Source organism: Bemisia tabaci, chromosome 5 (assembly GCF_918797505.1).
Source record: "Bemisia tabaci chromosome 5, PGI_BMITA_v3".
Taxonomy (NCBI): Eukaryota; Metazoa; Arthropoda; class Insecta; order Hemiptera; family Aleyrodidae; genus Bemisia; species Bemisia tabaci.
The window spans coordinates 1,160,548-1,177,149 of record NC_092797.1 but is presented as its reverse complement, the minus strand read 5'-3'; the positions used below and the strand labels follow the sequence as shown (position 1 = coordinate 1,177,149).

Genomic DNA, 16,602 nt, shown 5'->3' with positions numbered 1-16,602 from the left:
GAAATCCACTTACTCCTCTCTCCGCTATCACGGCAGACACCGGAGTACGTAGAGTCCCTTTATACCCAGAGTTCAGACAGTGTGAATCCACTTCTGATTGGTTCCCGTATTTTAGGCCTCCATAGTGTCGCAAACGGGAATAAAGATTACATTCTCACAAATTGCAAAGATTATCATCTGGAATGGACCGAGGAATTACGGGGTTGACAAGGGACAGACGGAATGAGAGAAGGAACGGAGGGAGAAATTTGAGGATGAGCCGATCAAAGATTGCGAAAAACGTTCATTTTGTGGAAGGCCTTGTCTCCACGAGCCGTTTCACGAGATTTGTCCCAGGGAAAAATCCCACTTACGAAGTTGGGAAAAATATTGAGTTAATCAATATTTTTCCCAGTACCAAGTATGGTACTTGTACCCCTAGGACCCACTGAGAGAAGAAGAAGAAGTGAAAACGAATTGTGCGATATTTTATTCATTACTACATTGTTAAGTTTGTTTAGTTAAAATAATGTGTCTAATTGTCAATTGAGTGCAATTATTATTTTAATCTCGGTTAAATACTCGACTTTAACCAATTTATCTTCCCGCGAAAACTAGTCGCAGGACTGTATGAGCCCCGTCCCGTGGAGACGGTAACTGGGAAAAATCCCAGAAGTTTCATTCCTGCGATTCGAACTTGGGACAAATCCCATGAAAACGTCCCGTGGAGACAAGGCCTAATCTTGAATGCAGTTTGTGAATCCATGAGGAGGTGCTGTCTTAACTCTGGAAGGAACTCTGGTGCTGACCACGGCTAGTGATCATACAGAAATGCACTTGCTCCTCTCTTCGCTGTCACGGCAGACAGGTAGCACGGACTCGCGTGACTATATGCCCAGAGCAGGAGCAAGCCGGTAATTTCGAGTTTGGTCTCAGGATGTGAAAATGGTGTTGGTCTTCTAGATTCTTCCCTTTTTTCCTTCAAAATAACTACCACAAATATTCTGAACCCTACCCCCTAATAAATCCTACTCCTAAAAAATAATAATGAATGTGTCCAGATGGCTGCAGGCTCCTCTACTGGAGTGAAAGCCACTAAATTAACAAGAGGAAGAGGAGGAAGAAGAAGAACTTGGAGGTTAGGTCATGGAGCTTTTAGTGCCAAAGAGGGCAGCCAACCTATGGACATATGATTTACTAATACAATTATTACAACCTGTCGTCAGGGTTGACAGAGAATTTCGAAAATGTAATTCCCTAACATTTCCCCGTCAGATTTTCGGTAAATTCCCTTACAATTAAAGTTATGCCAGAGGTTAAAACACATAATATAAAATTGTTTTCAAACGAAATTTGTTGTTCGAAACCTCAAACCCATTCTAGAAGGCAAATGAAAGTGATTGAACAAACTTTCCTTGACATTTTCGTCATTTTCCCTGACATTTCCCGGTTTTCCCTGACTTTATAAAATTCCCTGAAAGTTCCCGGTTTTCCCTGACTGTGGCAACCCTGTACTATTACTATATTCTATATTTACAAGAGAAATAAAAGAATAAAACGGGGTACAGGCTGTGAATAAAAATTCAAAATTAATTCACAGCCTGTGCGCCGTTTTATTATATTATTTCTCTTCTATATTTACTACATTCTTTGGATGTGTGGCACCGAACGGAACCGCACGAAGCTCGCACGTACGACGAGAAAATATTGAAAGCTTGCATTTCTGCGAGGTGAGTAGAGGATCATGATAATGGGATCGTTGACCACAGTTGCGAGTGGCTCCGCCGCCGCCGCCGCGCCGAACTTTCACCTTCACGCTCCCGTTCAAGCACCGCGCCTCGCGCTTACACAAAATCACCGCCCGGCAAAATTATGTTTTTCAACTGGTTCGAAAGGAGAAAGAAAGACAAAAAAACCAAGGTACACGCACCACCGCGCCGGACTATCTACTTATAGCCGTTGTCAAACTTACATTCTGCTTGAAAGCCACCGGAAAAAGGGATGGTCTCCATCGGTCAGCGGGGAGCGGGCCGATTATCGAAATTGATAGACAAAGCCATAGACAATGAAGACAAAAAATTGTTCAAATAAATGAAACTTGTTAAAATAAATAAAGACAAAAAGGATATGGTGGGATCCTATTGGTGGAGGCGGCTGGTTGCAATGGACATAGGAGGTAAGTAATAGATTAACTGACGGCAACATACAAGAGACCCGACGGATAGTCCATCATTTTCCCCCTTAGTCTATAAGCATGGCCGGATTCACCTACTTGCCGCCCGTGGGCCGCCTGCATTTTGCCGCCCTCTTCTCATTCGTTGTGAAACTCGATAAAAACCATCAAATGAACGTGTCGGCGGGGGAGGGGTGCATAAGATGCATTTACTCGTGTTGAACACATTTTTGGGAAAGCCCTGTCAACACAACTAGCAAAAGTTCACGGAACTTCACGCGAAAGTTAAGTTCCGTAAACCTATCTCTGTGTGGACAAGGCCTTCCATTCGTAAGAAATGAACGAAAAAATTATGAAAGAACAAACATAAATGTGGATCAATGATTTTTAACTTCCGCCGCCGCGCCGCAAAGACCGGAACGTGTTTGGCGCAATGCGTGAAGTATTCCGACAGTCTTGTAGGCGCTATGCGTTTCACGCTGACCGCACTGTGTTTGGCGCAATGCGTGAAGTATTCTGCATTCTTGTAGGCGCTATCCGTTTCACGCTGACCGCAATGACCGCACTGTGTTTGATGCAATGCGTGAAGTATTCGTGCAGTCTTGTAGGCGCTAATATGTGTTACATGCCGATCGCCGCGCCGAGGGCTTCTCCTTTTCATCTCAAGTCCTCGTTATCATTTCTCTCTAAGTCGCGCCGTTCCAGGCCAAATTGCGTGTTTGGTCTCTCTCTTAACTCGACTTATTGAAGGTGCTGTCTCTTGTATCACTAAGAGACGACAAAATTAGAAATTACTATACTCTCAGGAAATGAGAGATTTTGTCACCTTTTGTCGTTTGTAATTTTGTCTTTATAAATACGATTTTTTTTTATACCTACACTTTAAAAAATTGCAAATTTTTGCCGCCCCTTAGATTTGCCGCCATGGGCCGCGGCCCATGTGGCCACCCCATCAATCCGGCCCTGTCTATAAGAATCACCCGTTTCAACCAATAGAATAGCTCCATACTCCATATGTCATCTTTGTCTATCAATTTCAGTAATCAGCCCACTGAATGCTAATTATTGAAATTCATAGACAAAGCGATCAGACAACAGGAAAAAGGAGTGATCCTAATGGTAGAAACGCGGGTGGATCTTCTAACGGAGAGGGGGAGGGGGCTATTATACTTCAGAGAGGAAACTAATGGGTAAATTTTCTGAAATTTTTCGTTTTAAGTATTATAAAATCATAAAGACAGTTGAGTAAACGTTTCAAGGAATTCCATAGATTTGCTTTAATTAGAATGGACGAAACGTTAGCAAAGATTCTAAGACACCACGACCAAGAAATGCCCTTTTTGCGTTGTCTTAAAAAGGGACTCTAGTGTACACCACATGGGAGCTCCTAAGAAAAGGAGCGGCTTACGGAACGAGTAGGAATAAAAGCCTCAGAAACGGTAGAGATCTGCCACGTGGAACGACGCGACAGCGGAACATGGAAGCCAAAGAGAAGAGATTGTCAGTTCCAGCGGCGCGGCGCGGCGCGGCGTCGGCAGGTCTCGGAGTTTCCCGGCGCGGCGTGGCGGTTTTCCCCGTTTTTCCCCGGCTCGTGGACACGGTGGAAATCTGCCACCAACGACGGCCGACACCGAAAGCGGAGCGGAACGCAACTCTGGCGGGTGCGCATAGAGAAAATAAATCAGCCATCTAACGTACCCTCATACAAATTGGTTATAGGATCTATGTTCCAAAATATTATAGACCTATAGCCGGCTATAAGATTTCTTATAGCTTCTTCAGCCGGCTATACAGTTTCTTATAGCCTTTTAGAGTCGATGGCGTTAAGCTATAGCCAGGCGATAAACTGCATTCCCGGCGGTAGGAACTACAGCCCGGCTGCATGATATTCTTCGCTTGCTATAGGCATCTATATGATTTTCTTCAGATTTCAACAGCCGGCTGAGATTTCGTACAGCTTTCTATAGCCGGCTAATATTTTACAGCCTTTTGTAGCCGGTGGCGATAAGGATATATTAACAGCTATAAGAGCTATAGCCAGGCGATGAACTACAAAGCCCGGCGATATAATTTGTAATCGCTTCGTAAAGCCCGGCTGTATAATTCTCTATCGCTTTTCAACACCTTCTATTGCCGGCTATAGGAATTCCTAAGATATTAGAATGCAGCTCTCATAGCTAATTTTTACAAGGGAACCTTCGATCGAATAGAGGCGCTAACTTCTGACGTAGGAAAATACACCTATCCGCTTGCCACTAGCGGACCTATAAGCCTGTATCACACTATCAAAATACTCCATCAAAAAATGTCAAGGTCAACTGCTGTAATTGGTCCAAGTCATCGAATAAGCCAATCACAACACCTGACCTTGATATTTTGATGGCTAGTTTTGACAGTGTTACACAGGCTTATGAGAAGAGCACGGACATGGCGAAAAATGGAGCTCTTAGGATCCAAAAGAGCAGCTAAACCTGTGACACGAAAAACACTAAAAAAATGCCGATGCCGATCCTTGGATTCCAATATCAAAGCAACATGTCCACGAATGTTTATAAATGGACCGCGGTATGTGTTTTATGAATTTCTCGCTCGAATGGCGACAGAAATGACAAAAAATGAAAAAAAAATCCGGACCTTCTTGCGGAATATCCACACTCTTTCAGCACTTGCGGACCGCCGTTAAAAAATCAGTACTATATCTTGAAATTCCGGACTTGTAGACACCGTGGATAACGAATGATTCAGGGCGATTTGGGTTCAAAGGTCGTCTGCCCTTCGGGCCCTGCGAGCTCCATGACCTAACCTACAAAACTACCGGGGACCCATCAAAGACATAAAGACGGAGCGCTCGTATCTAAAAGCACGGGGAAAAAGTGAAGCTAGGTTCGGCGCTGCGCGCTTGTGTGAGTGTGTAAATGAGCGCGGGAATCCATGGCGGCAAACAGTAATTTGATTTGAACTTGTCCTCTTGATTTTTGCACATTTCTTCTTCGAAACGTATTTTAAATTCCTAAAACGAATATACTAAGAAAGTTCGGTCTGCGTCCTAACATAATACACCTACTTTTGCTCGGTAACAGGCAGTAATCTCAGATAAAGTTAGTTTTTCTTCTGCTCATGGTGGTTCTGCAGGTTCAAACAGGCCGTTACAGTTCTAGATCAACGTTACTCCCAAATGAAATTAATCGGTCGACGACGGACGGAAACTAACCTAGAGTTAAAAAATATGAGTTTGTACCTGAAATTGGGCAAAAATCAACCTAAAATACTTTGTTTCCGCAATTTTATTTAGTTCCCGCCCTACATTTGAATTCAAACTTGTCCCGATTTCGCCGCCAATCCTCTAACCAATCGTAGAGGTGGTTGAAAAGAAGCTTCATTTTTTGCTTTTAGCCCTCCGTCTTTATGTCTTTGGGACCCATACATACCTACCGGTGCTCAACAACCAATGATAGGCGTTAAGTTGTGACGTAGCAAAGTACATTTCTCCGTTTGCCACCACGACCACCTTGATTTTCTCCATGCCGCGCTGCCGCGCCGCACCGCACCGCACCGCGGCGGGAGCGCGAGAATGCGGCGCGGCGCAGGCCGCAGATACCGGAGCGGAGCGGCGAGGCCGCGGCCGCGGTCGGTAGTGAATGAACGGAGCCGGGACCCCCCCCCCCCCCCCCCCCCCGCGAGGCCCCGCAGAGGCTACGATGAACTTGACCAGATTCCTGCGTGGCCAACTGCGGGAGCGGCGTGCGGGTCATTCACACCGGCCGCCGGCGACGCGTAGAGCGGGCCCCGCGCGCCGAGCGTCGCCGCTGCCGGATCCCCCGAAACGAGCTTTTTCATTGGTCGATCCGTCCATCAATCCAATTTCGGGATAATGGATCCTAAAGATGCTATTAATGCATAGAGTACATAGAGTCGTAATGTAAATGGGAGAGCTGGCGCCGCCATGTTCTGCTCGACGAATTCCGAACCCGGTGTGCGCCGAGTTCGGGTCGCTTTTTCGATACATTTTCGATCCAAAATGGCGGTGTGGAATACGTGGTAATTCCTATCTCCTTTGTTGTTGTTGTTGTCATCGGATGGCCGGGTACCCGTGTATCGCAAACAATCGATTATGTATCGAAAAAGTGACCCGGCGTCACACAGGAGTCTCGGAATTCGGGACATGGAAAATGCTTAAAAGTGGCGCCAGCTCTCCCAATTACATTACGACTCTATGTATTAATGCTACGTTACAATCGGTATCGATTGTATCGAACTGGATCCAAACAATCAAACATAACCTTACTATTCATAGAGACAGTTTTTTTTAATCACGGAACGTTCCTATATTATTACGTTTACGGGATAAAGCAGTTTCCGAAAGGAGAAAATGCCCACGAGAACCACCATGATTTAGGCCACTCCCATGCCACTCTAGTTTCCTGACTTCTGACAGTGAAATTCTGAGAGGGGGGTGTCCAGGTGAGGTTATGTTTGATTGTTTGGATCCAATTCGATACAATCGATACCGACTGTGACGTGGCACTAATACCGTCTATTCGATAGAGGTTCCAAGTATCGTGTGCTTCAAAACAATAGAACGGAACGTCAAACAAAAATTTTAGGATTTCAGTTGGAAAAACTAGAATGAGAAAATTCCTTACAATTTCACTTTTCATTGCCATTTTGTACTCGTGAGAATGGAGAATCTTTCACAAAAATCTGGTTCCCTCTCAGAATACTCGATTGACTTTTGAGGGTGTGTTGGATGTTGAACCAATCGATATCGATACAATCTCACCTGTTTCATGTATCAGGGCCCCGTTTCTGAGCCCATCCTAAAATTTCCTGAATACTCTGCAATTTTTTGCTCATTGCAAGGTTGCCGCAAAATTTAGAAAATGAATTTTCGTGACATTTCCCCGATTTCCCTGTCTCATTTTCGTAAAATTCTCTGAGGATTGAAGACATCCCAAATGGTAGGATGGACATAATTTGAAATAGCTTAGTTATATTTGTTTGATTTTAAGTGGTTTCCTCCACACCTTGACAAGGAACTTTCAAAAAATTTGATTTCCAAAATTTTCATGGGTTTTTAAGGTCAAAATTTTCTGAAAATTTGAACCAAAATTTCAAAGGGGCAATTCTTTCGAATTTCGAAAAAAAACCTCGTGATAAATTGACTTTGAGAACTCTGTGAAATCCAACCAAATTAAAAGTTTTTGAAAAAATACCCAGTGGATCCTGGAAAAAGGGACATGAAAGTTGACTAAATTAATGTGGGCCAGCGTAGGCCCTGCCAACCTCTTTCATCAAATCGAAACAAGTTTGGTTAATCGGTTAATTAATTGACGCGGCAACGCTGGTTGAGGTCTTGTTCCGCGGAGGGTTATCACCTGGAGGTGGAGGATCCTGAAAATTAATAATCTCTGTTTTGACGCAGCGACCCCGCTCCGCTGCTGAGGAGATGGTCGTCCGTTGTCGGTCGCGAGGTCGCGCCAGGACCACCCGGAAAATGGGTAATGGATCAAGCTTTTGCATCCCACAGGGATTCGCCATTCAAGCGCGTAATATTACGTCAAATTTCGCTACAGGCACGAGACGGGTGCCGACGGCATCAGCGCGAAAAAAATACCCGACTCTCCCAGGTTTTCTTGCAGCGAAATGATCGGGAAAAAACGGGCTTGAATACAGGGTGTCCCTGTCCCACCACCGCTCGTACTCGGCTTTTTCGGTTGTTCAAGGTCGGAAGAAGTTGAGGACCGAAGGAAGGGATACGGATGGACCCCAAGAAATCCGAATTTCGTCATCCCCGGCCTTAAAAAGGGGGGTTTCGACTTTGAAAATCGGGGTTCTCGGAACTATTTTGAAATTATCTAATTAAAATTTGGAGAGGACGAAACATTTTGACCCCAATCGATATCAAAAAGCGTGGTACCTAAACTGAAACCGAAACATTCTGAAGAAGTCCCAGACGCATTTTTAAAATATAAAGTTAGGGTTGCCATAAGATCCGGATGCCTAGAGGTAGAGGTCCCGATTTTCTACGTCAATCTAGTGACTTCGCATTCTACCCGGAGGAAAATATTTCCGACGAGGATGGGCCAATTTTGCTTTCAGCTACATATTTAAGCCAAAATTTTCCCAAAGTATTCTGATTTTGATCAAATAATTCGGTAATTGTAACCGGAATCCTGAATTTCCAAGTCACGACTCCTATTTTAACCCTTCACGATGCTTCAAGATTAGGGGAGCTTCGCGATGATGAAATTCCAACTCATTGGAGTCGATTCCTTTTTCGTCCACGCGGTTCTCGACTCCGCCAGACAAAAAATAACCGAGAAAAAACCTGGCAAAGGTGATCTGGAACACCCTTTTACATTTACTGTTTATTATATGTAGGTTCTGGAATAAGAAAATAGTGCTAGCTTTAAATTATTGTCAGGTGGAGCTCAGCCTGTTACTATGCGGCATTTGCACACATCATGAGACATATTTCCTTAATCGATAACAATTGCTGCAATACAGATGTTTTTGTGGCCTCCCTCGAGAATAAAGGGAGAATAGCTATAACTTGAACCTCCGTGCCTAATACTTGTCAATTCATGCTTCCTATTAACTTTTAATGAGAAACAGGCGTTATGGCTGGTGTTTGGTCACTTTTCCTAAAAATTGGATGGAGAGGCAGGGGTGCAATAAGTTCTTTCGAGCAGAAATGGGTCAGTTGCGCTGGTCACAGCATTGTGTTTCTATGTTTAATTATTGTAGGTTAGCTAAAAATAATAAAATCTGTTCAAACCGCAACTTTCTACGTTCAATATTAACCGAAATATCGCCCATTGAAAAATCAGGTTTTAGACGTCATGCACTGCGGTAGTGACATCCTTAATTCCTTCCACCTTGTTTTCATTCAAGTTTTACGTTGAGTAACCAGTGCATCACTGGCTGATGAAAGCAAGTTGGAAGAAACCACGGGCGTCACTAACGCGGTGGATTACGCCAAAAACCCGATTTTTCAAAGGGTGGTATCTCGTTAATATTGAACGTAGAAAATTGCGGTTTGGACAAATCTTATTATTTTGAGCTAATCTGCAAGAATTAAGCATCAAAACACGATTTTATGACCAGCACAACTGACCAATTGATTCAAGCCTCAAAATTGCATCCTTCTCGAAAAACTTCTCAATCCGTAAACAAGTCAGAAACGTGCGTTTAGCCAGTATTTGAAAAATTAGCGCGCTTTTCTGTGTTTTGTGTTTCATTTTCGGTTAGCGAGAGTAAATGATCAAACGTCGAAACATCTGATGCTCCCCTTATTGAAATAAACAAGCACCCTCTTTCCTTACTGCATGAATGTTTTCTCTGAAGGACTCAATGCACAGAACCCCTTTAAATATCCCACTTAAAAAATTAACGAAATTTCTACCAGTGATAAAGGGTCACTTCCGACCACCATATCCGGGGTGGTTTTGTCCCCACCCTCCTGAGTGCGACGTTGCCATACATTGAAGTCGAAAAATCTTTACGTCCATAACATTTGAACGGATAAAGATATAAAAAGCAGTTCGTTCGAATGGATGAAGCACAAAAAGAGCACTAATTTTATCGGAAGTTTTTACCCATTCCGGCCAAATTCACCCAAACACGCCTCTTTTTTTCGATTTTTTCTAGGTGTAAAAAATCGAAAAATGATGAATTTTCGGGGGGGGGGGGGGGTTTGGCAAAGAGGGTAAAATATTCGAAAGAAATCGTAGCTCTTTTTGTGCTCCATCCATTCGAACAAACCACATTTTGACATCTTTAACCGTTCAAAAGTTATGGACGTAAACATATTTTGACTTTAATAAATGGCAACGCAGGAGGCTGGGGAAAAAACTATCCCGAATAGGGAGGTGGAAAAAAGCCTCTATCATTGCTTTGCATAAAGTTGAATTTTGAAACGGGGGGATTTGGAATGGGTGTGTGAGGCTCCATGATTGGTTATAATTTTAAAGTGGGGGATTGGGAAGGAACTTTGGGGGGGAACTTACCGAGTTGGGTTGAGAGTTGTAGGGGGCGGTGTAGGGAGCCATGGTGGAGGTCGGGTATCTGATCTGAGCCGGGGCCTGCGAGACGGAGACGGAGCTGGGCCAGGAGGTGGTGTGCCGATAGGGTGGGGCTGCCGATGCGGTGGCCGATGGAAGAGGAGCGCCGGCCGCGAAATTAGCAGGCATGCCCGCTGCCACTGCCACTGCCACTCCGGCTCCGGCTCCGGGCGTCGGCGGCGTCGCTGGCGTCGGCGTCGGGACGAGAGGAGCGCGAGCACCGCCCCCGCCCGCCTTCAACGAGTGCAAACTTCCGCTGTTCAACGGGTTTCCGCTCCCTCCGCCGTAGTTAGAGCCGGGCCGCGGGCCGCTCGTCCCCTGAAACACAGCAACCAAACACACATAAGTCCACATTCACAATTACACCCCCAACAAAAATATTCTCGAAATCCCATCCAAATATTCAAATTCCCCACTGCTAGAAAAGTAAAGTGCGGTCCCTTATCCTCCACAGGCCAGAAAAAGGTTAGCCATATGGAACAACTTTAGCCACTTTACAGACTCATGACGGCTATGCCATCCTTCCCATATTCTATATTCAAATATCTCAGTGCTGGAGAAAATAAAGTGCGGTCCCTCATCCCCCACAGGGCGGATCAAGGTTAGCCATATAGAATAATTAAAGTTACTCGGTAGACTCATTGTGGCGGTGCCATTCTTCCTGTATCCAATATTCAAATTTTCCAGTGCTAGAGAAAGTAAAGTGCGGTCCCTCATCGCATAGGCCGGAACAATACTAGCCTTTTGCAGCCCTTAAAGTCACCTTGTAGGACAAAGTGACCATGTTGGTTTCATTCGTATGCTGATGGTGGCTACGTCATTCTTGCTACGTGTGATATTCAAAATTATAGTTAGTAAAGAAAGTAGAGTGCGGTCCTTCATCGCGCAGGCCGGACCAAGAGTAGCCATACGGAACCACGAAAGTCACTTTGTACACTCATGGCTTTGCATAATGGCATTCTTGCTACGTTCAATATTCCAAGTTCCCGGTTCTAGAGAAAGTGTAGTGCGCACGGTTCCTTTCTGCACAAGACTAGGTCATATGGAAACACTGAAGTCACTTTGTAAACTGACGGAGGCTATGTCCTCCTTCCTAGGTTACAGATTTAGATTTCCCTGTGTTACAGGAAGAAATTTAGATTCGGTCTTTTATCGCACCGGACTGGGTCATATACAAACATCAAAGTCACTTTGTACGTGAGTTGATGGATGGTCAAAAAAGTAATTCTTAATATATTCCAGACTCAAATCCTCCGCGGCTAGAGAAACCATTTTGCGGTCCGTCACCAGACAAACACTCGTCGTACTGAACCACAGAAGTCTCTAAGCAGACTGATGGTGGCTACGCCATTCTTCCTTAGTTCCATTTACAAACTTCCCGGTGCAAGAGAAAATAAAACGCGGTTCCCTACAGACAGACCGGACCAAGCCTAACCATATGGAACCACTTAAGTCACATTGTAGACTAGCAGGAGCTACGTCATTCTTCCTTGAATATTCCTTGCTTCCATTTTCAAACTTCCCGGTGCTAGAGAAAGTAGTGTGCGGTCCCATACCGACAGACCGGACCAAGCCTAGCCATATGGAACCATTAAAATCACATTGTAAGCTGATCGTGGTTACGTCATTTTTCCTCCATCCAATATCCTCCAATGGGAGAAAAAGAAGAGCGCGGTCCTTCATCGTAGCAGACTGGGCAATATGAAACCACTGAAATCTCATCGTAAACCGATAGTTGCTTAGTCATTTTTCCTGTATTGGACATTACCTTCCGTCGGTAGGTATTTAAATTTCCCATTATACCAGGGAATTATACAAATACATTATACATATACCGGGGAAAGTGAAGCACGGTCTCTGCATAGTACGGACCGGGTCCAGACCAACCATTCTGGAGGAATGCTGGTTTCTTGATGCCTTTGATTCTAGGGTAAGACATTTTCAGGGTGTCTGGCAATTGTCAAAATAATGGAGCAAAATATACGGTGCCTAACTTATGCGAGGTATTATTACCTCATTTTTAAAATTTAAAAGACATTAGCAGAAATTCTGGTTGAAATTTTGGCATCGATTTCATTTTTTGGAGACTTGGTTTATCATTAACTTTCAACCAAAAAAAAAAAAAAAAAAATATCCGTGTGTTTCTTGCGGATTCCCTGACACAAGACAAAAAAATTCTCCGACATTTCCCGGTATCCCCGGTCGTTAGACACCCTGCGTTTTCCAACATGTCAAGTGTAAATCCAAAATGCTGAGCCCCTACCTCGTCGAGTCATTGCTGATGCTGAACATTGGGCGGGGTGTGCACTTTGCATAATCGATAGGGTCGCGGTTCAACATTTCGGCATCTACGTGAAACGTGTCGTCGCTCCCCGGCGCGCCGTATCTCAATTTCCACGTGAGCCACGTTCTGCCGTGCTAAGGAAGAACGCCGTATGAACCTTCAGACGTTGCCAAGTTTCCTCCGATAAAAACCGAATTTAACGGAAAAATTCTGAATATTATTCCCTGAAATTTTCAGACAATTTTGTACGCAACGTAATCTAAGGTATCCGAAAATTAAGAGGGAAAATATTCTTAAATTGTGTCAAAAATACATGCTTTATCGAGGGAAATTTGGCAACTCCCGAATGTTCATACGGCATTCTTCCTTAGCACGGCAGTGTTCTCCGTAAAACTCTACACTTTCTGCGGCTCATGTGATAACAGAGCTACGTCCTTGCGTTGGAGGAGAGGGAGGGAGGGAGAGGGGGGGGTTAAGAGAGAGAGGGGGGAGAGACGGTATGTCTGCAAGACGAGGACCGTTTCCTTCTAGTCTCTGTATTCACAATTCGTCGTTCCTCTGAGGTAAGGGTGCGACTCCTTTCCAAGTCGAGCTTTATTGCCCGTAAAACCGAATGCTTCCAAAGGTTCACGTAGACATGGAGGTACGCCCTTACGTCGGAGAAGCGACGAACTGCAGCGTGCACGAGACGCATATCGATGGTGAAACTAAAAACGCACGTAACCTCCACTTGGGCGTTTCACAGTTTCCTCTCTCCGCGCTTCGAAAAAAAAATATTTAATATTTTTACGGGGGTGACTCTCGAGAGCTGGCAACATTGATTTTCTTCCACTTAAATGTATGTAAAATAAATCGAGTATAGGTGCGGGGCAGGCACAGGGTGGCAAAAAATCATGAAAAATAAAATCTTGAAATTTCAAGTAAAATATTTCATGATAGTTCAGAAAATGAGAGATATTGAGGGATAACGGTTCCTTTTCATGTTTCGCAAAACGTAAAAATTGTGTTTTCCTTCTATTTATGTGTGTTTGCATGTGAGTTGCATACTCTAGCCTCTGAAAAATATGAAATATTTCACATTCTCGTGGAATTTCATAAAATATTTCATTGAAATTTCCAATATTTCATTTCTATCTTACAGTTCATGCCACCCTAGGCAGGCATAGGTGGTCTTCACCAAGAGTCAGTCCTTATGATTGATTTAAATTAAGGGTGAACATGATAAGGGACGATTCAATGAAAAATCAAGTCGTTACTTAGAGGCGAAAAAAGAGAGATAGAAAGAAAGTAGGGAAGGAGGGAGAAGGAAGGAAGGAAGGAAGGAAGGAAGGAAGGAAGGAAGGAAGGAAGGAAGGAAGGAAGGAAGGAAGGAAGGAAGGAAAAAGGACAGATTAACCAATTTGAAAAATAGACGGCACCTTATTTTTAGGGAATATTTAGGCGTGGTTGAAGGAAAAGAGCGGAAAATCCAGGATCAGGCGATACAGATAAGTTTTTCAACATAGAATTAAATGCAGTTCTGCGACGTACACAACGCGACAATACTGCATGCGTCGTAAACCGGCGTAGTGTTTTTCTAGTCGTCATCTTTTTAGCGAACAGCCTGATCATTGTTCCAAACTAAAAGAAGAAAGCTCAGTTTGGAATTAATTAAGAAAAAATATAAAGCTAATAAGAAACGTTCCCAACTGGTGTATCTATTATAAAATGAATTTACTTAACAAGAATAAAAAAAAACAAGAAACGAAAAGTAACTTCAACCTCCTTAGCCTGTAATTTTTGGCTATAACTCACGTTCACCTATGTAAATATGAAGTCGTCTCTTGGAGGCGGAAAAAAAGAACAGGAAGAAAAGGATAGATAAGCTTGAGAAAGTATGCTCAACGAAAATAAATTTGTGTAATTGATGAGAGTGTCTTATTACGTTGAACGGTTTCCTATTATTCGAACAAACGCAGGTCTTTGTCACCCTAAAACGCTTCTAAATTCAATCAATCAACTAATTAAAATGATAAGCAACGCGCCCATCCACGTCATATTTAAATTAAAACCTGAAATTACACATCGGAGGTTTATTGGGTCTTACTTTTCCATTTCCAGCGATACTTAAAAACGAACCTATCCGATCGATACAAGTTGATAAAACCGAATGTACCTATATAAACAAAATGTAAGTTAATTGATAAAACTCATGATATACAAATCATGCTTCTCTCGTTTAACACCTGATTTCGTTGCTAACCAAATTTTGCGCTTACACAGTGATGGATCCCGGCTCAAACGTCGGCCTCCTATGGTGTAGTGGTTGTAGCGCTAGCTCTAAGATCGGGAGGTCCTAGCTTCGATTCCTGGCCTTAGCGGTTTGATGGTCTCAAACAATGCTTGCCTGGCACTGGTTCAGTAGGAACGGAGGGGAGATGAGACTTAAAGCGCACCGGATTAGCCCTTGTGGGCTACTTGAAGTAGAGAAAAGAAAAAGGCAAAAAAAAAACCCCCGCTCGCAATATCAACGCAACGCGGCGCGAGAATCGTATCAGAGGATGCATCTATTTTAACGCTCAGGAAATGTTTCTGCCTATTCGTCCGATTGAGGGCGAACCACGCTGTTAGCTCCTCCGACGCGACTCACGCGGGTGATTCGCCTTTACTTGGACGGATAGGAAAAACATTTGCCCATGCGTTGAAATAGTCGCATCGAGTGAAATTATTGCGATAGGTACGCGTTATAAACATCACGATATTCAACTTGAGAATTCCTTTAAAAATATAAATTTTAATTGAAGTAAGCTGCCTCAGCAGGAATTGATCATTTTACATACATTCGAACGCATTTCTGTCAAACGGAACTATGTGCATTAAGACATGAGCCCTGAGACTCATAAGACTATATGCACAACAGGGCTCGCGTCATAAAGCACGTAGTTCCGTTTGACAAAAATACGTCCATTTAAAGGGAGGAAAAACAGTGTTACCAACTTTCAAAAATCGCCACTGGTAACAGGACAAGTGAAAAAAGACGGATCTCTAGACTGTCTGCGTGCTGATCGTTGAAATTCGTATGACAAAGGAATAGACAAAGAAGACAAAAAGGATATGGAGGGATCTTATTGGTAGAAGTGGGTGGTTGCAATGGACAAAGGAGGTAAGTAATAGGCTAACTAACGGCAACTCATGGGAAACCCTCTAGTTAGTTCATCATTTTCTCCCTTAGTCTAAAAGAACCACCCATTTCAACCAATAGGATCGCTCCATACTCCATATGTCTTTTTTGTCTAACGCTCTGTCCATCTATTATTAATCAGCCCGCAGACTCCATGGTAAAATGGTTAGTTCAACGTACAACTGTTTGTTCACAATATTTTCCCTCGATTTCAGGAGAAAATGTGCGTCAAGTTAAGCTCGCAAATACTCCGGACTCCCTTTCCATCGTTCAAAATATAACTTGGTACCTTTCTGTTTCGCACCAGGGTTGCCATAATCTCTGCATCTTCAAACTTCCTGACTTTACCAAACTTTTTTCGCTTCTCTCTGACTCCAGAATTTCCCAATTCCTTGACTTCTCGAAACTTGGAGCAAAATTTTCAGGTTTTTTTTAAATATGCCGACTTTTCCTAACATTTGGAAAAATTTCCCTATTGAGGGATTTTCCCTATTTTCCCATTACAGGGCGAAAATGAAAAACGAGATAATATTAACGCAACGAGCAAAGCAGTTAGGCTAAATCTGGTTAAATCAGTCCAGCTGAGGCTTGCAAAAGAAAAACTTAGGAGATTGTTCTGCCTCCAGAGTTCGCATAATCGAAAAATGACCACTAGACGAGGCACGAATGCAAGCTTTCTGATATACGCAGGATTGCCATCATTTCTACATCTTTAAATTCCCTGACATTCGAATAAAACTTCCACTTTGATCTTTCCTTTTCAGTTACACCGACTTCTGCTAAACGCTAAGCGCATTAAATTCCCTGACTTTCTCTGACTTTTCCCGGTCGTCGAAAATTCCGCGACCTTCTCGGTTTTCCAGACTACTGGCAACGTGGCAACCCTGGTTTCCGCTTCAAAATTTGTTGCAGAGCACGAATCAAGCGACAAAATTTACTGAGC

At 43.5% G+C, this 16,602-nt stretch overlaps 1 protein-coding gene across 13 annotated transcripts in view; it reads right to left on the bottom strand.

The window, feature by feature from the left end:
- The window catches only part of shep (RNA binding motif single stranded interacting protein alan shepard), a 121,693-nt gene that overhangs the window by 42,280 nt on the left and 62,811 nt on the right, over positions 1 to 16,602 (bottom strand). For all 13 annotated transcript variants that reach the window (XM_072301055.1, XM_072301062.1, XM_072301063.1 and 10 more), the window contains one exon: positions 10,162 to 10,533. In XM_072301055.1, coding sequence (XP_072157156.1) covers positions 10,162 to 10,533 — 372 coding nt within the window. The remainder of the gene's footprint in view (positions 1 to 10,161; positions 10,534 to 16,602) is intronic.